At 52.8% G+C, this 25,103-nt stretch overlaps 1 protein-coding gene and 1 long non-coding RNA gene across 9 annotated transcripts in view; both read right to left on the bottom strand.

Annotated features, from left to right (window-relative positions):
* The window catches only part of LPIN1 (lipin 1), a 125,965-nt gene that overhangs the window by 11,125 nt on the left and 89,737 nt on the right, over positions 1-25,103 (bottom strand). For 5 of the 8 annotated variants that reach the window (XM_082745644.1, XM_082745646.1, XM_082745649.1 and 2 more), the window contains 10 exons: positions 24,622-24,812; positions 22,568-22,661; positions 21,538-21,607; positions 19,160-19,237; positions 18,929-19,021; positions 15,834-15,913; positions 10,548-10,674; positions 9,320-9,468; positions 8,750-8,836; positions 649-801 (listed from right to left, as the gene is read on the bottom strand). In XM_082745644.1, the coding sequence (XP_082601770.1) occupies positions 649-801; positions 8,750-8,836; positions 9,320-9,468; positions 10,548-10,674; positions 15,834-15,913; positions 18,929-19,021; positions 19,160-19,237; positions 21,538-21,607; positions 22,568-22,661; positions 24,622-24,812 (1,122 nt within the window). The remainder of the gene's footprint in view (positions 1-648; positions 802-8,749; positions 8,837-9,319; positions 9,469-10,547; positions 10,675-15,833; positions 15,914-18,928; positions 19,022-19,159; positions 19,238-21,537; positions 21,608-22,567; positions 22,662-24,621; positions 24,813-25,103) is intronic. The other 3 variants (XM_082745645.1, XM_082745648.1, XM_082745651.1) reach the window with 1 other exon arrangement.
* On the bottom strand, positions 10,842-15,812 carry LOC309872057. The gene is made up of 2 exons (XR_014315645.1): positions 11,708-15,812; positions 10,842-11,023 (listed from the first exon to the last, which is right to left on the bottom strand). It is a non-coding gene; the product is annotated as an uncharacterized lncRNA (long non-coding RNA).

The following is a 25,103-nucleotide window of genomic DNA, read 5'->3' as shown; positions in this document are numbered from 1 at the left end:
GGCTCCCTGCTCTGCGGGGAGTCTGCTTCTCCCTCCCCCTCTGCCCCTCCCCTCCACTCCCACTCTCACTCTCTCTCAAATAAATAATTAAAACTTTAAAAACAACAACAACAAAATATGCGACCAGAACTCCCAGAAAAACCAACTCTTCTGGGAGACAAGGGCCGGGTAAGTGGTGGTGGCGGGTTGAGGGGCCACTTAAGTCAGCCCAGGTCCCCGATTACACGGAAGGCAAGTTGACTCTCAGAGTCGCTAGGACTCAGCCCGGCAGCCGCCCTCAGGGGGAGGACAGCAGGTGAACAGGCTTGAAGTGGAGAACACTGTTCTGGAAAAACGGGAACAGTTCAGCATGACTGAGTTTTAAAAACCGCAAAGGAGGGCAGGGGGCCATCAGGAAGAGTCACGTGAGCCGAGCTAACGGATCAGGACCGGATCCCGAGCGCCGTGATGAGCTAATGGAGGGTGAGGCCGGGTGACTGAGCCAGAGCTGCATCTCGGGGGAACTTTGTGCACCCGCTGTGGGGCAGGCGTACGGGCTGCAGCAGAGCAGCTGCGAGGCTCTCCTCAGCAGCACTGCCGGGAAGAGGAGAGGGGCCTGGACTGGCCCGCAGCCCCGGGGTGCGAGGGGGCCCCCGCCGAGCGCCGTACCTGTGCAAGGCCGAAAACAGACTGCTTGGGCTCAGCAGCAGGGGCCCCTGAGGCAGCACTGTGCCCCTCTCGTTGACCCAGTGCAGGTAGCCCCTCGTCATGTCCGCCATCCCGATGGCCCGCGCAGAACAGTAGAGAAACTTATAGCCGTTTCTGGAAAAGAGACAAAGCATTCATGGGTCATGGCATCGCCCCAGGGAACAGCTCTGCGTGTGCACGAACCCTAACCCGATGTGTCACACAGAACGGCACTGCCGCAAGCTTCCTTCCCCACCTGGAGGCCACATTCGAGAAAACACTCTTTTGCACTGAGAACAGAGCCTAAACGCATTCCACGGAGTGAAATGGAGCACTTTCAATTCCCTCACTTGGTTTAATCCTCACGGGAACTTCGTTCAGTAGGCATTTTCCCTTGTCTTTACTGCTAGGGAAACTGAGGCTATTCACCAACTGGCCGACTTACCCGTCCCGCTCCCTGCACAGGGCCCCACCGCCACCTGCCAGCACCGAGCCCCCGCCCTTACACACGCCGTCAGATTCTCCCCTCGGCTGCGTAGTTCCTACAAGCTCGTACATACACACTGCACCCTCTCTCATCCGTCCTGAAAACAACCACCGCACCAAAGCCCCCCTTCTCAGGTTTACCCTCTTTCCAGACCAAATCGCCCACTCCCTTCGCAGCAAACTCCTTCAAAGGGCTGTGTACCTGCACTGACTGTACGTCTCAGCCCATCCACCACCTCCAAGCAGACTTGTTCCCCTGCCTTGCTGGCCCTGCGGGTCCCTGCGATGCCACGGTTCTCATGTGGACAGACCTCCCGGCAGCACCTGGCATGGGGGACCAGTGTTCCTCTGGGACCCTCTGTCCTGGCTCCTGGGACCATCTCCTGGTCTGCTTCCCGCACAAGCCCCCTGGCTCTGTCTCCACCCAGGCTCCATGGGCACAAGTCCCGGGGTTCTGGGGCCCTGTCCTCCTCAGCTCCCCAGGGGATCACACCCACTCCCCGAAGGCTCTCTACGCCCCATGCAGACTGAGGTGGTGTGTACAATATCCGTGATCCTGTGAAACAACACAGATAAATGTGGTCTTCATCCCCACATCCCAGCATGGAGCTTCTAAGCTCTTGGAATTTCCAGAGTAACCTGTCATTTACTGTTCGAAACAAGTCCCGCCCTCCAGCCCAAGTTTATGCTAATGAGGCAGTCCTTGGAAGGGGGGGGGCTGGTTGCCATAGGAACCAATGAGCAACCGGAGGGTTGGAAGTTTCAGCCCCACCACCAGCCCCACACACAAATCTGGGGAGAGGGAGAGGGCTGGAGACCAAACTCAATCACCGATGGCCAAGGATTTGATCAGTCATGCCTACATAATGAACCTCCACAAAACCCCTAAATAATGAGATTCATGGTTTGAAGAAGTAGGTGAATGCGTCCACGTGCTGGGAGACACCCCAATCCCACGGAGGGGAGACCCTTCCAGGCCTTGCCTCGTGTATTGTACCTCTTCAACTGGCTGTTGCTTAGTACCCTCTAGAATAAACCGAAGAGTCTGCCTAAGTTCTTTGAGCAATTACAGCAAATTAATAAACCTAAAATAGGGGGTTGTGGGGACTCCTGATTCAAAGCCAAGTAGGGGAAAAGTGGGGGTAAGCCAGGGACCCCCTACTTGCGGCTGGTGTCTGGGTTGGGAGCTGTCTTGTGGGCCTGAGCCCCTAACCCTAACCCACTTCTGGGTAGTTGGGGTCAGACCTGAATTGAATTGTCAGACACCCAGTTGGTCTCTATAGGGAATTTCAGAATTGCTCCGTGTGACAGCCCCATGCATTGAGTGTCCACAGCATTGGGCATGAAAACCATATCACAAGATGTTCTTCTATCAAACGCAACTTTACTACTTTATTAGGACTCCATTTCACTTCTCTAAACCACTGAAAGCTTAGTGTGCAACATGAGATGTGCTGTTAATATAAAATGCATACCACGTTTCAAAGGCTTCCTATAAAAACAGAAGATCTATCCCATTAAGAATTTCTATATTGATCACATGCTTAAATGCTAATAGCCTCCATATATTGGACTAAATAAAATACACTCAACATTTTTAAACTCCGTCTTCCACTCCAGGCCTCTCTCTTAAGCTCCAGGCCAACACGTGCAGCTGCAAACCCCCCATTACTCACAGGGCACACAACAGTACCTCCCACGTGACGCACCCACAGCCCAAACAAGCACAGGTGCTCCTGCCGCGACCTCCCCACTCAGCACGTGGCACTCTCTCGCCAGCCCAGGTGTGAAGCCAAACCTCAGGACTGCCCGGGTTTCTACTTCTCCTCACAACCACCACCCTCCCAGCCCCCCTACATCAGCGGGCCCCCTCACCCCACCCCAACCAGGACCCCAAACCACCCCCCAAGTGCCCTGTCACCACCACAGCCCTCGTGCACACCTCTGGGGCAGGGCCTCCTGCCTCTATGCCCACAGCGACCCAGAACCCCAGACCAAGGCACTCAGGAAGGAAACTCAAAACCCACTCACATCATGCTCAAAACCCCTCTAGAATCTTATGTGCCTCAGATATAATCAAAATTCTTTGCCATGACCTATAAGGCCAGCGAGACCTGGTCCCTGGCCCTCTCTCCAACCCCGTCTCCTCTGTCACTCTGTCCCTCTGTCAGGTGCCCCATGCTCATTCCTGCGCTGGGCACCTGCGGGGGCTGTTCCTCCTGCCTGGAACACTGTTCCCCACACCTCAGGCCTACTCCCTCCCTCCCCTCACATCCCCTCCCCGGAGGACCCTCCCCTTGCCCCTTCATTTAACCACCACCCTCTCGCGCCCTCACTCCGGACACTGAAGACACCGAACCCTTGCTCTGCTTTATTTTTCCTAGTGGCACTCATCACTAATATTAGAGGACAATCCCTTGTTTGACAGTATTTCTCACGAATCCATAAGCCCCCTGAGGGCGGGGACTTTGTTTGACCCCTTGCTGTAACCCCAGAGCCAAATACAGTGCTCGGCAAGTCACAGACGCTTAGTAAATATTTGCTGCATGAACGAACACAGACTACCCACTTCCAACCCGGCACACGGCTCCACCAAGGACCGTCTTTGCTGGTCAAGGAACTCATCTCGACACTTGCTTAATGAATAATACGCTCTCTAAAACCAGGAAACAGGAAAGGTTTAAGACGAAGAGAATCCAGAAATACCAGCTTGTTTGGAATACAGGGATGCATCTGAAAATCAAGCAACCTTTCTAAACATCTTTGTATTTTAGCTGTCTCATTAATGCGATTTTAAAAAAAAAAAAAACACTATTTCTGTATATAGCTCTTCACATCAAAGTTCCTAAAAGCTGCCACCTGCAGCGGCTTGAGATGATAATTTTATTCAAAACTTGATTTTCAAATACATTTCACGGTCTGATCAGGCCACTGCCTTGTTCTCACTGTGCAAGTATCCTGCTTCAAAGGCCGTTACTGAACGGGGCTGGAAAATCAGCCTGAAGACGTCCTCTGTGGGGGGCGGGGGGAGATGCCAGTTGGTGGCGGAGCCTTCGCCCCCATGACAGCCGTCTGTGATCCCACCAAATGCTCCAGTGGCACCAGTCACCAGAGCTTACTCTCCAGGGAGAAGCTTCGGGGTAAGACCCCACACTCAGAAGGGCAATGCACCCCCATCAACACACCCCCAGGGGGCGCTCCCGCTGGCCTCGGGACAGGGCCCGCCCAGCTCTGCTCTTCAGGAACAGAAGAACACACGGGGAAACCTACCGGCGCCGGCGAAGGCAGAATACAACACGCACAGGGATCCCACTTACTCGCCTCAGATCTCAGCAACTGCAACAGGGCTTGGGGGAATACCAGAGCCAAAAGGAAAGAACATTCCACGTCCAGGCTTCGCACCAACGGTTTCTCCATCTGTCCCAGCCTCTGTATCTCCCTTAAAACACTTGGCCCAGACCAATATTAAAATAGCTTGGAAAGATTATCTTTGAAGCTATCTGCCAAGATAAGCTTCTAGGCTGAAGTTTCCCCACTACTGACATCTTGGACTGGATACACAATTGTTGGGGGGCAGGGCCGAAGCCCCGACAATGCCCACCGTGGGACATCTTAGCAGCACCCCCGGCCTCCCCCCAATAGGTGTCCGTGACACTCCCCAAGCGGGACAACCAGAAAGGTCTCCGAACTGCCATGGGTCCCTGGGGGCCAAAATCGCCCTCAGTTGGGAGCACAGTCGTGGAGAAAAGGACCTCTGTAGCCGCACTTGCAGGCCTAGGGGAAGGGTAATTCCCCGCTCCCGGAAGGATGGAAGGCTCAGCGCCAGACTTAGACTTGTGCTCAGCCTGACTCTGCGACCGAAGTCTGCTCAGTCCTGGGACTCTTGCGGAGGCCCAGCTTGGAAAAGCTCGTCCTGCTAGAACGCACACCCCGGGGACCGCGAACCCGTGACCCGTGGCTCCGAGTTTTTGGCCTGGCAGAGGCCTTGGGGGTCAGCTGGCCTCATCTTCCCATCTCGGAGGTGAGGAACCCCAAACCGGGAGTGGGGACAAGGACCGTGCATCCAGGGCAGGCCTTCTAAGGGCTGTCACTTTCAAGGCCCAGGCCCCCCAGGGCCCCTCCAACATCGCATCCCTGCCGGCAGCAGTCGTGAGCGCCGTCACCTAAGAAGACCTCGAGCGGAGGAGAGCACAAGCGCTGTGGGCAGGAGAGCGGAGACCCTACCAAGCCTGCTAATGAGGGTCCGCCCTGGGCATCCTCTTCAGGCCATGGACCCCTCCACCTAGCACAGGTCGCTGAGTCATCGCACCGGCACAGATTTTTATTACACCGATATAAAAATATGCATCAGTTAAGGTGCCAAATCAGAGCAATGACTGTCCAGATTTAGCCCCCAAAAATCCCATGGGTTCAATGATCTAGATATTTTGGGAAATAGTCCTTCACTTACCTTGTACTTATGGAACATATTGGAACCTGAAGGCGGGTTTTATATCTGCCACTGGTATGGGCTCTAGCTGTTTTGGTTTTTCTTTCTTTGAGAGAGTGCAGGTGAGGAGGTGGGGAGGGGTGGGGTGGGGGGAGAGAGATTCTGGAGCAGGCTCCACGCTCGGCCTGCAGCCGGACGTGGACTCGATCTCACAGCCCTGAGATCATGACCTGAGCTGAAACCAGGACTCAGACACCTAACCAACTGAGCCACCCGGACGCCCCCTCTCTTTTAATCAATAACCACGCAAGCTGTTTTCTACCCTCTGAACAAGGTAACAATCGGCCCTACAGATCATTTCTCACAGCTGACTGCGTTCAAAAAAGTAACTACATTTGGCAAAAAAAAGTAAATAAATTTGCTCTGGTTCTCTGTTGTTTTCAGGCAAGAGACTATCTGCAAGACTGGGTTTTCCATCAGATAAATACAGCAGGGCCGTAAATGTAAGTACAGCCTAAATTCAGAAAAAGCAGCGTAAAGACAGAGTGATCAGTTGGCCAGGCCTGAAGTTAACAGCATCACGTCCCTAGTACTCGGGCATGCTAACCGCTCTCCACCTAGGCCTGCGGGCAAGCAGTCCCGGGAGGACATAAGAATGACCTGGACTCATGAGGAGAGGGAGCCCACAGCGGGGCCAGTCCTGAGTCCCTGCCCCTGACCCACAGCAGCGGCCCGGGGCCTTGGAGGAGGAAGCACGTGGGGCGCTGCCCGGATGGGGGGGTCCAGCCGAACCAACAGTCAGCCACAGGAGCGCCCCACCTGCACTGGCACCCCACGCCAGGCCAAGCCCCGGGTTTCCACAAAGAGCTCAATGAAGAGGGAACAGTGGCCTGGGGTTGCCAGTTCTGGCCTGCAAGGACGTGGTGAGGACTGTGACATCTTCACGGGGCCTCACAAGCTGAAAAATGTTAAGGCAAAAATCACCCTACGCCCGTTAATCAGAACCAAGGATGCTCAGCTGTTCTCTGGTAGGCTTCCCTACTTTACTTCCCAAAAAATCTCTTTTCTGGGGGGTGGGGGGAAATCAACTGTGCCTTTTTTCTGTTCTTTTCTTTTCTTTTTTTAATGTACAGTAAGAGAAGGAGTAGATTTATGTTCCAAAGCCCAAAATGATTCAGGCTGTGAGCTTCTCGGTATCCTGACTCATGAGGGTTTCTTCCGACTAAAAATAGACGCAATGTTCAGTGTCGTGCCAGTCCAGAGCTCCCGGTGGATTAGTCCTCCTCCGCGAGGTCAGCCACGGTGAGGCTGTGGGAGGAGGCCGGCACACGCGCTGTCCACGGGACCGCAGAGGGCAACCCGGCTCTACCGATCAGATCTTCGAAGGCCCTCGCCCTCAGTCCTACTTCTGGGAATCGGCCTTACAGAGGCCCCTCCCGACATGCGTGCACCTTCTTATTTATTTATGGGCTCATCGTACATAATGAACCTCCATGTAAGTGCTTCACACATCAGTCTGGGAAACAGTGAAAAACACTGGAAACTCCCTCCTCCGGGCACCAACAGAGGACTAGTTAAAACAGCACAGCTCATCCACATTATACAACGGGGGCCGCACTGGAAAATGAGGTAAATCTTACACGGAAGGGACAGAAAGACGCATTACTAAAGAACGCAGGCGAGCATGTGTCGGGGGGCGTGGGGAGAGCGGAAATGGATTTTAAGGACACCGAGACAGAGCCAAACTGTGCACCGTGGCTCCACTCCGGGAAGTGGATTAGCTTGGCGGCAGGGTGGAGAGGAAGAAGATAATGACCTTCCTACTCTCCCATTTCTCTCATTTTGCTTATTTCTCTTCATTTTTTAAAGAAGCATGTACTACTTTTGTAATTTTTTGAAGAAGAAATCTGAAAAAGTAAGGTCAAGCCAATGAGGGGGGCCCCCTAAGAGATCAGAGGCCCTCAGTCCCACCAGGATACGAGGCCCCATCCCAGCCACGCCACCCCCACTGCGGCGTAGGGCCCAGGTGGCCAGAGGCGGTGACTACTTCCCGACATCCCGAGCACCTGTCACTGGGCCGAGCACACAACAGGCGCTCAATAAATGCTGGGTGAGTGAATGAAGGAGGAGCAGGAAACTATGCTTCCTTCATCGGTGCTCGCAGAGTATGGGCAGTGCTCTCAGTGCCCACTCCCAACCCCCACTGTCACCTCCATGGGCCGGGGGTGAGCACATCAGCTCGGGAATCGTGGGCCCGGTTTTCCAGCCTGACACCCACTTAGTGTGTAATTCCTCACCTTCCTCAGCCAGGGAAAGGTGGGGTGTCCTGCATCGGCCTAGGGCACCTTCCAGCCCAAGCGGCTAGAGAAGAGAAAGCACTAGAGGGAGAGGTTTCACGGGTGAGGAGCCTTCAGTCCACAGAAAGATGGAGAAAGTGACAAGCCAGTGTGGGGAGGGAGGGTGCCGGACGGGCCCTACGCCAGAGCCAGACCAGAGTAAATGGAATGACTGTGGCACTGAGCAGACCAGGCCTGAAGGCACCCTGCCTCCCATTAGCCGCTGGGAATGCAGACCGACCACTTCTGAGGGAACGAATGATATTAATTCTTATAGTAATGTGGAAAAGCTAGTAAGTGAACTAACATGTGCCCAACAGAGGCCAGCAGTTTAAGATGCAGGCTCCCCCTGGGACATGCCAGGTATGGCCCCAGAGCGACCGCTCTCCTACGCTTTGGCCACACAGCGGAGGACCCCCCCAGGCTCGTGGACAAGAGCAGCACCACAGCCAAAACCTGCCAGGAATCCGCACCTTTTCAGCCCGAACAACGTGGCTTGGGCCACTATCGGCCATCTCACCTCACCTGAGGGGACAGTCCTCAGTATGGACTGAATGTCAAGACCTCCCCTAATGCCACCACCTTTCTTTGGCCAAGAACTTGGGAGCCTCCTATTACTTCCTTTCTTGTCTTCTGGCACCGAATTCATGCTTGGGAACTGGCAGGCTGAGCGCTCACTATGTCCTCAGAATCCCCCCCACCCCCCACTGACCCTGCTTGACGGAGGTGTTCCCCTCTTTGCAAGTCACGTTCAAGGTTGAGCTTCTGCGAGCAAGGTGTCGTGCGTGCACCAGCAGCGCGCGGGAGATGGGGACGGGCGCTCGGGACTTACTGGCTCACTTTATGGTACAGCTTAGCGATGCCCTGGTGGGTCCAGTCCTTGCCCAGGGTGGGCAGAATGTGGCCAAGAGTATCAGATCTAAATGAAGACAGAAATGAGAAAAATACAATAAAAGAGGCAGGACAACAGAGAAGAAAGCCCATTCCAATTCACCAGACCAGAAACGCTTCATAAAATATGTCGGCAGGACTCACGACTCTCTCGCTGGAGAGAAAGCCAAAACCTGGAGTAACCAGGGGAGAACGCTCACGGAGGGGATATGTTAACCCCCAAAAGGGCACCTTCTCACTGACCATGCGTCAAGTCCACGACTTGCTAAATCAAAGAGAAAGGGCCATTTGCAAAGATGCTCTTGGGAATCACCCACACGAGCAACCTCGGGGGAGCGAGCGCCATACCCCAACTACAGCTGTTTAGGGCGAGGAGCGAAGTTTCCATGGCTGCACCAGAAACGGAACTGCACGAGCCCCATGGCACCACAGAGAACAGAGATGCCGGCTCCGGGCCTGGGCTCCACAGGAAGGTGAACTCACCCACGGCCCCCAAGGCGGCCAGACCTACCTGGTGATGGTCCCGTCAATGTCCGAGATGATGACTTTGTCGTCCCAGTTCCACAGGTAGATGGTGCCCTCGCAGCGACACGTGCCTTGGTACTGGGTGGTCACGCTGAACACCACGTCATTGGGGCCATTCTTCAACTTCAAGCTTTTCTGAAAAACACGAGCCATGTGCCCACTTGAGGGAAGGCCCAGACTGAGGGCTATCTGGATTCCATCCCATGAGACACTAGATTAGGATTATTTCTTAAACTCACTACCCTAGGCCACTGTATAATTCTGCCTATAGGTAAGCATGGTTCTCGCCAGGATTTGGGCAGAACCCGGCTCTCCCCTTCAGCCCCCCCATAAGGCAAGCTCACCCGCTTCCTGCAGGATTGACTGACAGGCTAGAAGGCTGACCACAGGAATTCACTTTAGAATGGGACACACTTCCTACTCCATGAATAAATAAAAGGGCCGCAATGGGAGAGACAAAGCCAAGTGTGGAAATATGTTTCCCTGAAGAACGCAGACCCAAGGAATTCGCAGCAGACACGGAAAGCAAAATTACCTTTCGGTGGTTTTGCATCTCACTGCTGGGACCCTCTCGTGCAGGCCCGCTGGCTGCCAACTCAGGTCCCCCGGCATCGCTGGCCTGAGCACGTGCCACACAGCGGCACAGAGGCTGCCAGGCTGCAGGGGTGCACTGGTGGCATCAAGTGGGGGTCTGGGCCTGACCTTCTCCCATGAAACACCATCACAGCTGAGCCCCACCCCCCTCTCAGGATTGAAACAAAAGAGGGAGGATATTTGCTCACTGACTGCCCAGGGAAAGAAGGGTCTGACACCCCCACAGAAGAGGACACGGTGACCATGACGGTCCCCTGCCACCTGAAATTCTCTAAACCCCAATGCAAGTGCTTCATTTCCCCCAATTTAGGAGATGCACCTGAGTTAACAAACATCTCTCCAAAAATGGAAAGAGCCTGGGAGCTTCGGGTCTATCAGTCCTTCAACATCTAAGGATAAACCAGCCTCCTTGGCCGCCCTCCTCTGACACCTGAGAACAGGAGGCTCCAGGGCTCCGACAGGGAAGCCAAAAGGGAAGCGAGACCATGGGGCCGGCCTGGCCAGGGGCTGAACTTGGGCCAGGGAGCGGGAGGGGCACCCAGACCACCAGGCCGCGGAGTCTGGGCGGCCCCGCCTCAGCCAGCGCCCGCGACGCGGCAAGGGGAGAACCAGACACGCACCAGCTGCTCGGAAGTGAGCCGGAGGGTCTTCCTGTAGCTGACGTTGGACAACAGAGGGAGGTGGCTTGCGCTTGATGGCTTGGCAGCTGCGTGCTCTTCATCACTGGAGGACGATTCGTGCTTTATTCTGGAACACACAGTGATGTAATCACCAATTAGGAAATGCATCTGGGTAGCCATTAAAAATGCATTAGGCCGGAATCAATGACGGAGGCAATCGGGTGTCTCCCGAGTACCGTCTCTCGGTGGTCATTTACCATATGCCGTTACATTTATCAATGAAGGCTCACTAACCCCCATTCATCCGCCTCCTGCATTATTCATCTGGGGCTGCCGCTCCTCATTCACTTCCCTGTTTACCAGCCATCATCACTCTATTTTAAACCAAGATGCTGCTTCTTGCTGAGAAACAGGGTTAGGCCCCCTCCTTCCCAGGAGGATGCTCGCAAACATTCTGTTCTATTCCAGGTCCAAAGCTGCAGGCCAAGAAAGAAGTCCAGATTTCTACACACCCCGACTGATGGGCTCCATGCTTATACCTCTCCAAACGCACATCCCCGGACAACTAGGAAACTGCGGGACCCCCTGACAGGTGGAGACAAGGCAGGCAGGCATCAGTCCTCCTCCGGAAGCCCTGAACGGGCTGTCCCACCCACAAGGGCTGCACACCTCATCCGCTCATGCAAACCCACGGGGCCAAGGCTCCAGACTCCTCTGGACTTCTCTGTTTGGTGCAAGACTGGGGATCGTAGGTGGGAAGCCGGCTCATTCTCTTTAAATGGCTCTTACAGGCCTACCAGTCATTAGTTGTCCCTCAGCCAAACCCAGCTTGAGCATAACCCCCCGCCGGCAGCGGTAGCCCCGCTTCCTGCGATCGTTACCGTCTCAACGTCTCAACACCATACGGAGAACTAACTGTTTGCTAAGGCTGCGTGGGAAGGGCCGAGTGGCCCCGAGCAGGCAGGTCCCATCCTCGGGCGCACACCTCCCCACGAGGCTTCCGGCTCCAGCACCCCTCTACGCAAGACTGACCCTCCTGGGAGCTGCACCTAATCTTTGTATCTGGACGAGCTCCGACTCTCAATGCTCAAGTCCTCTTGTCCTCCGACCTCCCGTTCACTCCCACCTCCCTTCCCCCTCCCGTGCAGCCCGTTGCTTACTCGCCCTGCGTGTTCATTCCGGAGCAGTCCCGGCAATCCAGGACCATCCCAAACTAGGGAGACCTGAGGGAGGACACGAGGACACAGCACCCACGTCTCCGTTATTTCTAAGAGGAGACGGGCCTCTTTCCACACCCAGAATGAGCGGCCCTTCCCCAGGCGCCTGCTGCGCTGCCCCACAAGAGGGAGCCCGTGGGCTGCGGGCTGGAGGCCTGGAGCTCGGTCACCGGATGCTCCTGGTGCTGTGCTGGCCGCGGTGGATACGGCAGACAGACCGGCCGCTGCTCTGCCCAGGCGCTTCGTCTAAACCATCACAACGCAGCAGGACATGCGCTCTGATGGGAAAGCAGACTTGGCTGTCACCAGATACGGTCACCAGATACGGTGACTGTGCTGAATGAGCCACAGGGACAGGTCGCTGACATGACGGCTGGCATCCTGCTCAGTACGTGGCGGGGCCGGGCTGGGCTACGTGTGCATGGATCAAACCCGTGACACGACGTGGTTTCCAGATGCAGTGAAAACAGCACGGGGGCTGGGACCCAAGAAGCCCCGGCGGGCACCGCACAGGAACCAGCTTGGCGCCCACCCCAGCTGCTGCTCCTTGCAGCCCTGCTTTCCTCATCTCAAAACGGAGAGGAGCAAACCGCGTCACACCCACCAGCACACTCAGGAAACAGGACCAGACAGGAAGGACAGGACTGGGAGACGGAGCCCCACTCACGGACGGCCTCACGACCAGAGGATTCCTCTCGGGGCCTCTCGCTCGTCTGTACAATGATGTGCTCCAAAGCCACAGTCCTTTCCAGTTCTGCCCCCGACCCCCCGGCTCCTGTGAACAATGCCGGCTCCTCTGAACCTGCAGCCCACAGATCCCCAGTCGCGGAGACACAGCCCTGGAGCTGACCTGGCCGGACCTGTGGGAAGCCAGGCGGGAAGCCAGAGACAGACCAGGCGGCAGGCCCGTCGCTGAACCGGGAGACAGCACAGCTCCACCCAAACGGCCTGGAGTGAGAGAGGCCAATGGGAAGCAGAGCTCTGATGACACCAGACTGACGTGTGCCCCCACTCGGAGGGTTCAGAAGCTGTTCATGTCCATCGGCTGCTTAAAAAAAAATGTTTAAGAACCCACCAACTCGGGCAGCACACCAGATTCGAGGGGAAACGGACGCGAACACTGCCAACGGGAGTCGTACGCTGGCTGCTGGCAGAGCCGGCTCGGGGCGAGGCGGTGGCCTCTGGGGGCTCTGTCCCCCTCCTCCGCACGCAACAGCGCCCCCCAGCCCCGGCCCCCATGCTTGCAAGGGCTCCATGAGCTGGTGCCCACTTTCCGACACCGGCAAGAAGAAACCAACAGAACGAAAGGGCTCATCTCGCTCGAAAGTCTGTGTTCAGAGAGTAGCTGCGAACAACACCTCACTTCGCACTTGTCACAGTGCACATTCTTCAAACAGTATTTTAATGACTGTGTGGTGACAAGCATTTTGCTCAATTAGGAGACTGCGGAGACCACTCTGCCAATCACGTCTGTCAATCAGGAGAGCACTCCAACGCCTTCTCTCCGCCGGCTGCACGGATCAGACCGGGAGGCTCCGCGTCTGCGACACCAGCAAAAATTAAACGATTTCTGTTTCTCCAAAGAACTCTGTGTTAATACCTTTCAAAATCTCAATTCCCTCTTGCAAAAGTCAATGCTTCATCTTCCAGGTTTAATCAAGAAGCGTAGTGACTAGCTCAGAACGGGGAACGGTCTTGGATGACTGCTAGCTAACAGGGAACAGCATCTGTGCCGATGTTCAGAGGAGTGGTAAGAAAATCGGCGCTGCTTCCATCGAACCTCGCCAGCCGATGCCACAGCTCGGGAGGGGCCGTCCCGGGGTCTTGCTGCTCGTTACCCACCCCCCCAACCCCCAGCGACCTCCCTGGTCCTCCCCATGGCTACTGGCAAAGGGAGAGGACCGACCAGTACCAGATGCCCTGGTGTGCCACACTGTCACGTTCTGTGCCTTTTTTTGTTTTTAATTTATTTATTCTAGAAAGAGAGAGAGCGTGCACACACAGGGGGGCAAAAGGAAAGGGAGAGAGAGAATCTCCAGCAGACTTCCCGCTGAGCTCGGAGCCCGATGCAGGGCTCAATCCCAGGACCCTGAGATCCTGACCTGAGCCGAAATCAAGAGTCCTCTGCTTAACCAACTGAGCCACCCAGGCACCCCATGGTCTGTGCCTTTTCAACCTTGGACCAGGTCCACCGAGAGCCGCCTCCCGACGGCCCCCACCAGCCACCGCAGGCACACCTCCTGTGTGGCCCTGCTGGGTTTTGCATTCTGGTCTCTTTCTCGTGAAGCTGCCGTGAGAATTACAGCAGCTGCTATACACGGGGTCGGTATCCTTCTTAGCCCATTTCCCAGATGGAGGAGGAGTCACCGTGGGGCTTGTGAATTCACCAAAGGTCACACAGAAGGTAAGCCTCTGCTCTATGTCCTGCCCGTGCTGCCTCGCTCGTTTGGACATCGTGGCTAAGACAAAGATGGTTCTTGGAAAGAATTCCAGGAGAGCAGATGTTTCCAGTGCAGCTAAACTAAACCCCAGGGTTAAACGCTCAGGATGGTCGGGCTGAGGCCTCCGCCCGTGTCCCCTCTCACTGTGCTGCGTCTCTCCTGGGCTGCCTCCCCCGCTGCTCTGCACATGAGCATCACACCTGCTCCTCCATCGGATACAGAAACCAGTTCCCCAGAGCCAGGACTCTAAGCCAGGTGTGTCTGACTCCCTGTCCCTGTGTCTGTGGCCTGCTGCTGTCCACTCGCGGGCATGGACGACGACCGCACTGGCCGTCCGCTGGCCTCCAGCCCGGCTGCTGTGCACGTACCCTCACAGGACAACACAGCCTGCACTCCTTCTAGAACACACCACTCTCTCCCTCCTGAGCACATGCGAAGTCACACTCAACATTCCAGGTCGGGAAGGTATCCAGAAAACCACACTTGATCGCCCCTTTCCAGAGAACAAGCAGGGGATGGAGAGCAAAAAACTGAAAAATCAACTCTGCTTCCCCCTCCAGGGTGGAAGGGCAGAGGGTCAGGTGGGAAGCAGCAGGGCGGGCCCACCCCATGGGAAACAGCAAGAGTGTCCCCGCTGGGATTCTAGCCGAGAACTGGTGAGGCCTCTTAATCATCTTCAAAAGGTCCCGCACATTCTTCTACGCACAGAGCAATGAAGAAATCAGGTTTCTTCCTACTTCTACCTGTATGGGTTTCTAGTTCCACAAGGAACGATTGTGGATATAGAGCGATGGCCAGGAGGCTAAGGACATGCCGCCTGAGCCTGCCTTCCCTACGGATCAATAATGTGCTGCGAAAACTTACTGATTCAGTCATAAACTCAACAATGCTTACGAAGTGCCCGCTGTGTGTGAGCCACTGGCTTAGCCTCTAGGATCCAAAAATGACTGAGATCTGCACTGTGCCTCCCCTTAGCTTGTTGGTATTTGCTGCTTGCTAAATAAGAAAGGCGATTCAGGCTTGCTGGAGTACAGGCATAGTCCAGGGTAAGGCACTAGCTAAAAGGAGCCACATCGGCTCACTCAGCAACGACGTACAGTGTCAGCATCAGAACTAGTGTGTGATGGCTGTGCCCTCGGAGCAGCTACCCTCAAATCCCACACAAACAGACTGATCCGAAGACAAGACGTGATCAGTTATGAATCGTATCAATACTGAGAAAAGCCCTGATAAGCCCCAGTAAGTACTGAAACCATAGAGAAAGGCAATTTCCTCCAGAAAGGAACTTACTCCCATGCTGCTGTTAGCACTCATTTTGTCATTGCCACCGTCACTGTCATCATCACCACCGTGGCACTCTATGTCCAGGGCCATCACACACCAAGACCCTAGAAACACTCTACTTTCATGACCTCCCAGAAGCCAGGCAGGTGTCGAAGGGGGCGACTGCATCCGTTCCATCACGGGAAACCATGTGAGGGAAAATGGCTCCAGGTCACTGGGTCAATACAGAGCCAGGGCTGCAAGCCAGGGCCGCCTGTCTCTGGAGAACCCTGTCAGCACCCGGTGGGCACATGCCCTGGGACACAGAAAGGAGCCGCCACAGCCCGCGTGGACTGGCGCTGTACCTGGTGGCCATGCCGAGCGCCGACGCCTGCTCCCCAGTGCTGTGGCTCTTCCCAGCCAAGCCCTGCTCCGGCTTGCTCTCCTGGAGAAGAAGACAGGAGAGAGTCACAGGGTACCAAGGAGAGGGACCTGCATGACACAGCTGGGGTTTCAGGATGGGCTCTCCTAACGCCTGGGGCATGGCCCCAAATGCCGTCCCCAATGTTACACGCCCCAGGCACGGCAGGTCCCAGTTACTCCTTTGCTTGGAAGTGTTCAATTAAGCTGAGAAAATTTTTTTGACAGAAATGAGTCTGTTTTCCATAAGTGTTTGTGGCACCAAACCAAACTTCATAATCACTGGAGCTTATGCAAATGCTTTATCGAGGGCTGCCTGGATACCCGAATATTTTCAAAATATTTTCTTATAATTGCTGATAGAAATGCTCAAAAATATTTTCACACCATATTTTGCTTGGGAAAATGTAGATGCCTTCTCTCTTTTTCAACGCCACACACTCTTAATAGAAAATGCTCCTTCACTGTACTGGGAAGAGCTCTGGAAATCTACGAGATCTGGGCTCAGTTCTGCTTCTCCCACTTGGGAAGCTTGGGCATGCCCTGGAACCTTCCAGAGCCTTGTCTCCTCACCTGTAAAAGGCGGGTGATAACATCCATCTCCTAACGCTGTTGGGAGGACCACAGAGAAGCTGCACCTGCACCTACACACAGAGCCTGGACCACAGCAGGCCAGGGAGGAGAAGACACCCACTGGCCCCACAGACTTCATGGGAAGTCATCAGACAGAATCAGCCAAGGACAAAGCGTGTACAGTTAAATCCCATTACTTGGGATCATTTGGTCAGGAGGTAGGTTAATGTTTTCAATGTTAATATAGAAAATGAGCAAAATAAATAATGTATCAGCATAACTATCTTAACCCAGGATAAGCACAAACTACCTACCTACTAACTACTAACTACCTACTATCTACTAACTACCGCTATCAATAATTCTTTAATAGATGAGTTCAAATATATCTACCTATCTGAAATAAATGTATTTCAGTTTTTTTAAGAAATGTTTAATTTCATAACTGTTCCTTCATGCTGGTAATCCCCTTAATCCAGACTGGTGACAATGTGACTACTCTACAATACACAGGCCTTTGAAATAGGAAATAGCCCTCTGCCTAAGTTCTAGAACATTCTACTCTCTAGTAAGGGAACTAGAAGACCCTTCATGTTTTAAGACACCTAAAGTAAATCATATGTTTGTGTTAACTTGTTGTATCTCTTGAAGATAATGGGATAATCAACAAAACTTATGAACGTTAAGAAAATGTCAAAGAACAATTTTATCTCGATAAAACTCTTCCAACAGACTTTTTCCTTTGGAACTCATGGAATAAATTCAGTGAGGTCACTGGCATTTCTGTATTATAACAACCAACTTGATTGCTGTCCTTGGGGTTTCTTTACACTCTATTCCAAAAGTAACAGCATTCCCTCAAATAGTCACCAAACCCCTCTTCTGTATCCAGTATGGGCACCAGGGATATCCAGGGATCAGAGCCAGACATGGTCTCCATCTTCCAGGAGTTTAGGACGTGGAGGAGAAAGAGATGTTAATCAGTCACACTAATGTGTGTACAATTACAAACACTGACAAAAATGTATGAAGGCAAAGTTCACGGGCAGGACTATGAGAACAGAGAACAGCAGCTCAGACTAATCTGCTGAGAAAGAGCCTTTTGAGATGCTACTTAATTAAGTGAAGGGGGTGGTGAAGGGGTCCTGGGAACACCCCGCAGAGGAAAAGGCATATGCAAAAGTCCTGGGGTAGAGTGCATGTTTAGCCAGTGACGCTAAAACAGGGAGGGCAGGGGGAGATGGACAAAAAGGGCTAAAGAGGGAGGCAGGGGTTAGGACACACAAACACGGTGAAACGTGCTAAGGATACTGGTCTTAATTATGAGTGCCCTGGGAACCCAGAAGCTTTAAGGAATAACATAAATTGGACCCAGTATCCTAGTTGACCAATGTGACTACATCATAGTGGCTGAAGAAGAGAGGGCAAGAAGAGACAGTTGACCATGAAAAGCAATCCTGGGACAGACGGTACTAGCCGACATTTGGGGGAGTAGTACTGGACAGTGATGGGTACAACTGAGAAATATTTAAGATGGTAAACTGATAGGATGTGGTGATGAACTGAATTCAGGAAATGAAAAAAAAGGAAATGTCTAGCCTGTGGACGTCCTTCCACATAGTCCTTCTGACTATGGTCCAACAAAGGAAGAATTCACAAGAAAACCATGAGTTCACTCTTGGAAATGACCCAGTTTCAGGTATCTTGAAGGATTCGCATGGAGACGTCCCCAGTGTTGGCTACTTGAGAAATGCATGTGAAGTACAAAAGAATGTCCGGTTTGGAAGTCAAACAGGGGTGTGAGTAGGGCTGCCTAGGGAAAGGCAGGCGGTCCAAGCAGAAGAAAAGACCCTAGGACAACCCTCAGTAACCCCGCTTGTGGGGGCAGAGCCAGGGTGAGGCCAGCCTCAGGAGCAAGAGTACCAGGAGGACACAGGGCCGTGGAAGTCAAGCAAGAAAAGGGCTTCAAGAAGCGGATGGAGAGGCTGACGGGTCTGGAAAAGAGCACAGGCATCTACGGATGCAGACAGCAAAGTCCCACGTATTTAGAGACACCATCTAAGTGAAAGGACTGATGAGAATTAGTCTACCGCTCCAAGAATTACCTCATTACAGTTATACTTACAAGCAGCAAAAAGGCACTTGACTTAAAAAAGAAAATTCAACTATCAGATTGAATCCCTTCTTTTGACAGACGAAGAAATTCCAGAGGAGTGGCGACCTGGCCTCGGGCTCCCAGCCAGGTAACAGGGTCAGGAGGTGAAGCCACGCGTCCCCCCCCCCCACCCCGTACCTTCCCTGCATTCTGGGAGGGCTGCCCCTGCCTTGTGGCAGAGCGGCTTATGAACACTCACTATGATGGTTTGTGTTTCCTTCTCTGACGTATAAGCATGAAAACACACTTCACTACACAAATGCCCAAATTGGCTGAGCCAAGTAGAAACGCCCTTTTGTCTTCCATGCTTACCTCTTTGATTGTGGTACTTCTGCCCCTCCATGAAAACCACCATCTTCCTCCCTTTCTGGGCATCTTATCCCTCATGATAGATTCCACAGTGGCCTGTTTTAAATGGATGGTAACATAAATAATGGAACCAAAAAAAGATAACTAAGCACATCCAAACCAAAAGACACACACATGCAAATTAAAGTAAGATTTAAAAAAAAAAAAAAAAAAATTAGAGAAAACACAACATACTATTTGTGGACTAAAAATTTTCGAGAAGCAAAACCTAATGGCGTCCAAAATCACATGAAGATAACTTAAGCATGAAGACTTAAGAAGATGTTAAAGGAATAAACAAACAACAAATAAAATACAACACGACAACAACAGAAAAAAAAAAGCATTGACAATCATTAGTGATTAGTTAAGGCCAAAGGTTTCCAAATTAAAGTGATTTACTGGTTAAGCTACTGTTACTCTCTCAGTATGATGATTATAAAATTAAAAAATGAAATGATTAATACAGAGTATAGGGTAAAACATTTTAAACAAAGAGTAAAATGCACAAGATCTCTTTAGTAAATGGAAAATGCCAAATTGAGACAAACTGAACCTTAGTAGATGCAATTTGGGTTAAAACCTCAAGTATTAAAAAGAAAACTCATACTCTCGCCCTAAAGAAATGAAAGTTTAATGAAGGAAGATTAAATATTAATTAATAATTTTCTAAGCACTGCCCAAGAAGAAAACCTCTATCTCGAGAATTCCAACACCAAGTACACAGTATCTCCTCTCCCGCCTCGCTTCCCAGATCGAGGAGCGGACTCCCCGCCCACTCTCCCCCCGTCTCCTTCTAGTAACAAAAGCAATTTATGTCTTTCGACCAAACAGGATTCAGATAAAGTGAGAGATTAAAAAAAAAAAAAATTCACATATTTCCCCCCATCGGTGTGCTTCTTTTTAGCATTTAAAAGTCTCTACTTGATACAAAAGAAACTGAATTCACGGAAAAGCAAACCATGAGAACACTATTCGCAAAGAGGATAATGCAGACAGGTGTGTATTACCCTATTCCTCCTAAACTCATCCATAAATGTAACAAAACCGCAATTAGAAAAAAAAAACTAGCAGAATTATTTCCATACCTAGACAAAGCGATTCTAAAGTTCATTTATAAAACAAAAACTGCCAAGAAAATTCAGACAGACGAATATTATCAAGTTGGTACAAGCCTCACTACATATTAAAATTGAAAAGCTATCATAATTAAAAGAATGCATTTTGGTACATGAGTAAACATATACATGGACAGAAGACAACATCCAGAAAGGAGACTAAATTCATAAAGAAATAATCATACACGCTGTAGCTCTAACTGCATATTGGGGGGCGGGGACGTTATCTAGCAAAAGGTACTGAGATAATGAGGAAGCTATGCTGGACCCGGTTACTTGCCTCCCTGGGCACATCATCCCCTTCCTTTCTCACCAGCACGTTGGAAACTGTTCAAGAATCGGGCGCCACAGGTTCTGACCTCGCTTGGTCTACCCCATTCCCGATCGTCCACTGTTCTGCCAGCAAGTGGCTTGGAGGTGATCATGTGACCAAGTTGCGGCCAATGAAACGTGAGAAGCCAGTCCCTACCCTTCCTATAGGGGTAAGGCTGCTTGAGAGGAGGAAGTTGGGGACAGTGACCTTGAGATCATAAAGGGAAAGGCAAGACAGTCATGGAGAAGCTGACCCTGAAGCTACCAACCTCAAAGATTCTTATGACGTCAGATGAAAAAGGCTGTTATTCAAGCTACTCATAGTCATTCTGTTTCCTACAGAGCTTCCTGATTCATAACCAGCTGGGAACAAACTGATTGAGCTCCTGATAGCTCACTCACTCACAAAATAAAATCGAGACAGATCAGACATTTAAGAAAGTGCTGGGGAGGGGTGCCTGGGTTTTTCAGGGGGTTAAACATCCGACCCTTCAACTCCACTTAGGTCTTGATCTCAGGGCTGTGAGTTCAAGGCCCACACTGGGCTCCACACTGGGCATGGAGCCTACATAAAAAAGGGAAAAAAGAAAGTACTAGGGGAAAAGCTGGCATATTTTCATAAGTTTCGGAAATGGGGAAGTAGGGCCATTCTAAGTATAATACGAGATCCAACAGCCTTAAAGGATGGACAAATTCTACACTTAAAACTAATTCTACATTAAAAACACCACAAACAGAGTCAAAGACCTACTGACAGCTTGTAAAAAGATTCAGAGTGAGTACCACAAAGCCTCAGCTAAGGAGCCATGCACCCATCTTCTGTGAGCTAAACCCCTATAAGCTAAAGGGTATTTCTATTGCGTTGAGGTCCTGAGCACAGCAGGTGTCAGGAAAGGAACCCGGAGGAGGCAGGATGCGATCCGGCGCTGCCCCAGTCAGGAAGTTTTGCCCTGATGAGCAGGAAGGGGAAGGACATTCAGGGTGCAAGCGGGGTGGCTTCTAAACTCCTGACCTCGATGGTCATGAACATCCAAAGAAAACCATGTAATTAACTTTTGCTTCTAAAGTCGAAGTTAAATTCCAGCCGCCCAGCGTCGTCTACCCATGATAGTGCCACCTCTTCCAACTCGTGGTCAAGCTCACCTTTGGCAAAGGTTTCTGGAAGGCCTGCATTGCCAGGAGCAAAGGCGCTGCTGTCGTCCAGTTATAATATCTGACGTGGGAAAATGAAACAGATGTCAAAGACCGTGGCTCGGACTGAAAAATCTTCCTAGTGTCACCAGACACAGTCTAGGAAAGCTCTGGAACCCCAGCTGGGTCCTTAATGAGCCCAAGACTGTGGCCAACAGCCGGCCTTCCCCATTTGCCCCTCACCCTGCCAACGCCTCAGCAGCCACTCTTGGGGGCCAAGCGGAGACCAGTGGAGGCGGTGGGAGCCCGCGGCCAGCTGGAGGTGAGCCCGAGCTCCCCGGCTATCCAGCCACCGACGTGCCGAGGACATTTCTTGCCACACTTCGTGGAAATGGCAGCTAGGTACCCCAAGTTAGGACCTAAACACCTGACTTCCTCTCGGGAAGAAAAGTTTGCTACAAAAACACCTGCACAGTCCCTGACCTCAGACACCAAAGCTTTCACGGGTAGCTAAGCAGTCTGTGCTGCGAACGCCCGTGGACGATGTGGGCCTGAGGCTCAGAGGCCAAGGGCTGAGACTAGATGCTTTCTGGTACAAAACCTAGTCCGGGGGCGCCAGGGTGGCATAGTCAGCTACACGCCCTACACTCTTGGTTTTGGCTCCACATGATCTAGGGTCATGAGCTCGAGCCCCGCCTCGGGCTCTGCACTCAGCCACGAGTCTGCTTGTCTCCCCCCCTCCCTCTGCCCCCCTCTGCTCATGCTCGCTCTCTCGCTCTCGCTCTCTCTCTAAAATAAACAAATAAATCTTTTAAAAATCCAGTACGGGTGAGTATTAAAACCCACAAGATTGACACTTATACCAACCTACCAGCTATAGAACAACACAGTGCTTTGCCTACAGTGAAGAGGTAATAATAAATTTTAACAAAGACTTCACCTTACGTATTTCTAAGGTCTATTGTCTGGATCTTTGCTTTTGAAAAACTGAAATGCGAACCGTACTGTGAGACGGCCAAAATGACTTCCAAGAGGAACCTACTTATTCCCGATCTTCACCACGAGATTGGGGTCATCGATGAGAGCCGGGTTGTCCACAAACTGTTGATACGACACGGCTTGCTCCAGAAATGCGTCTGTGAAAGAGATCGCAGGAATAAGGAGAAAACAGAAGGAATATCTTGTTCAGAAAAACAGGCTTACGTTTCCCTTGCTCGTTCACAAGTGCCGTCTCGGAGCCGACACATTCCAGCCGCGTAGACAATCCTTCAAATGCGTTTATAAAGGGGCCTGAGTTTGGGGGCAGCGTCTGTGCAGAAATGGGGGCGGGCGGGGGCGGCCGAGGCTGTGGGGCAAGCGTATGCCCCGGCAGCGAGGCGGGGAGCAGGCGTGTGGAAAATCCAGTTTCCCCACACATCTCCAGAAGCAGGTGACTGGTAAGGAGGCTCAGAAACCAGGCCACCCAGTTTCAGTCACTTTTACCCGTGTAAGCCTGTGCGGAGCAAGTACTTAATTCCCTCAAGCCTCAGCTTCCTCATCTGTAACAAGCGGATCAAGAACCACGCCTGCTTCCTCGGTGGCTGTGAGGCTAGGAAGCCAATGTCCAGCCTAAAGCAAGGACTCGCTCGATGTCAGTGGGCGAGGTACTGGTCACTGTCACATGGAGGAAGAGCAGAAGACAGCATGAGGCCTGACCTGCTGACCCAGCCCCACCACGTTCTGGGAGGAAGGAAGGCCTCAGCCCTGATTCTAGCTTCTGTGATGAGCTCTGGCCTCCACTCGACGTCCCCCACTCAGCTGGCCCTGGCTTGAGCCTTGATGTGGGCTCTGACCACCTCTCTGTCACTAATCTGTCCCCATTCGTTCCCCAGGGGGCGGGGGGTCCTATAGACCCTGAACAGAACCAAGACCCAGGAGATCCCAGACCTGTCCAGCAGGAAGAGACCCGTTGGTCAAGAGGCTGACCCAGCCTGGCCACGACAGGTACCTCTGGAACCCGAATTCATGCCGCTAGGTACTCTCCTCAGGGGCTCCTGCTCACGGGCTTCTGGCCTCATCTGAGCAGACCCCTGGAAGGACACTCAGTGCGAGTGTACAGGAGAGCAGGTGCCATGGGACACCAGCCCCTCGCACCTCTTCAAGGCCCCACAGTGGCTGGTGCTAGAGATCCGCGCACGTGATGTGGCTATTACAGGGGAGGAGGTCTTCGAAAGACTTCTTGTGAGGGACTAAACCAGCTGGAGCACATTGAACTATGTATTTCAGTTCAGCTCCAGGGGGATGGATTAGCTAGTTCAGGTTCCAGAGCAAGGAGCCCCAGCCTTTGTGTGAGAACTTCACGGAGCCCTGCGGGGACTCCGGGATAGAGACAGGAGTCTAGGATGGCAGCTCAGGGCAGGAAGGGAAGAGGGTGGTGAGGGGGTGAAGTGCACTGCCTCACCCCTTCCCCACTAGAAAAACAGACCATGGTGGGGGGAGGGGGGCTGACGAAAAAGAGAGAACAGTGTAAGTGGAGGCAGTGGTAGAGGGTCAAGAGAGCGACACTCAGGGCCTCTAATGCCACTCGAAGGGTTCGTCAGTTGGTGACAGCTGATGCATCCGCTGGGGGTCTTAGGACCACCTCACCACCTAGCTGTCACGAGACACTGGGAAACCACAGTTCTGAATCTGATGGACACCATGAATTAATTCACCACGTACGCCAAGCCTATGAATGTGCTCAGGTCCAGACGTCTCTCCCTCCCCAAGACCGCACAGCCTTTCTGCACACTTCCAGTGCCCTGTGACTCCGTGACCCCGACATTCCCCCTGGGCTGCAGGCTCCCAGAGGGCATCACTGCAGGGCGGGCACAAGGCAGGGAGACATACACAGGTGCTCAGCAAACACGCCCGGCGACAAGTGGCCCCGAAGCCGTGTGTGACCAACAGAAGCATAAGGCCCGTGAGCTACAGCGAATCATCTGTGCTCTGGGGAACCAGCCAAGTGAAAAGCCACTTTCAACAGAGAAGCCCGAGCTTCCAGACGTTCTGGCCGCTGGCCACGAGAGGGCGCTCGTGGCTCAAAGACCGGCGCCAGGGCCAGGCTCCGGGCAGTACCTTTGGTTATCTCCCGGTTGTCGCTGAGGCCCCCGCACAGGGAGATGGCGATGGATGGCAGGTCCCTCAGGCTGTCCGAGGTGCTCTCCACGCCGCTGTCGATGCCAGAGCTGCCCACGGACTGCGGGGACTGGTTGGCTGACCGGGCTCCGTTGTCGCTGGTGTGTTTAGCGAGCCCGGAAGGATCCCCGCTGGGAGGAGGAAGAGGAGAGGTGACATCGCGCTGGCCCGCGGAGTCGCAAAGGAGGTCATCTCAGGACCGGGACAAAGACGGACAAGTGAAACCAACTACTTGGGGAGAGACAATTGTTTTAGCCTATTGTCCTCCCTGTGTCCCCTCCCGAGCCTACGTGAAAGGAACGGCAGAGAAAGCACACTGTCCTCAGAGGCCACAGATCTCTGCTACACCGTCCAAGGAGCCAGCCCTCCCTGCACATCACAAAACGGAACAGGGGTCTCAGAGGCCACGGGAGAATCTCTCC

The sequence above is a fragment of the Mustela nivalis genome (assembly GCF_964662115.1).
Source record: "Mustela nivalis genome assembly, chromosome: 8".
Classification (NCBI taxonomy): Eukaryota; Metazoa; Chordata; class Mammalia; order Carnivora; family Mustelidae; genus Mustela; species Mustela nivalis.
The sequence above is the reverse complement of the archived record's forward strand: the minus strand, read 5'-3'. Positions and strand labels throughout refer to the sequence as shown.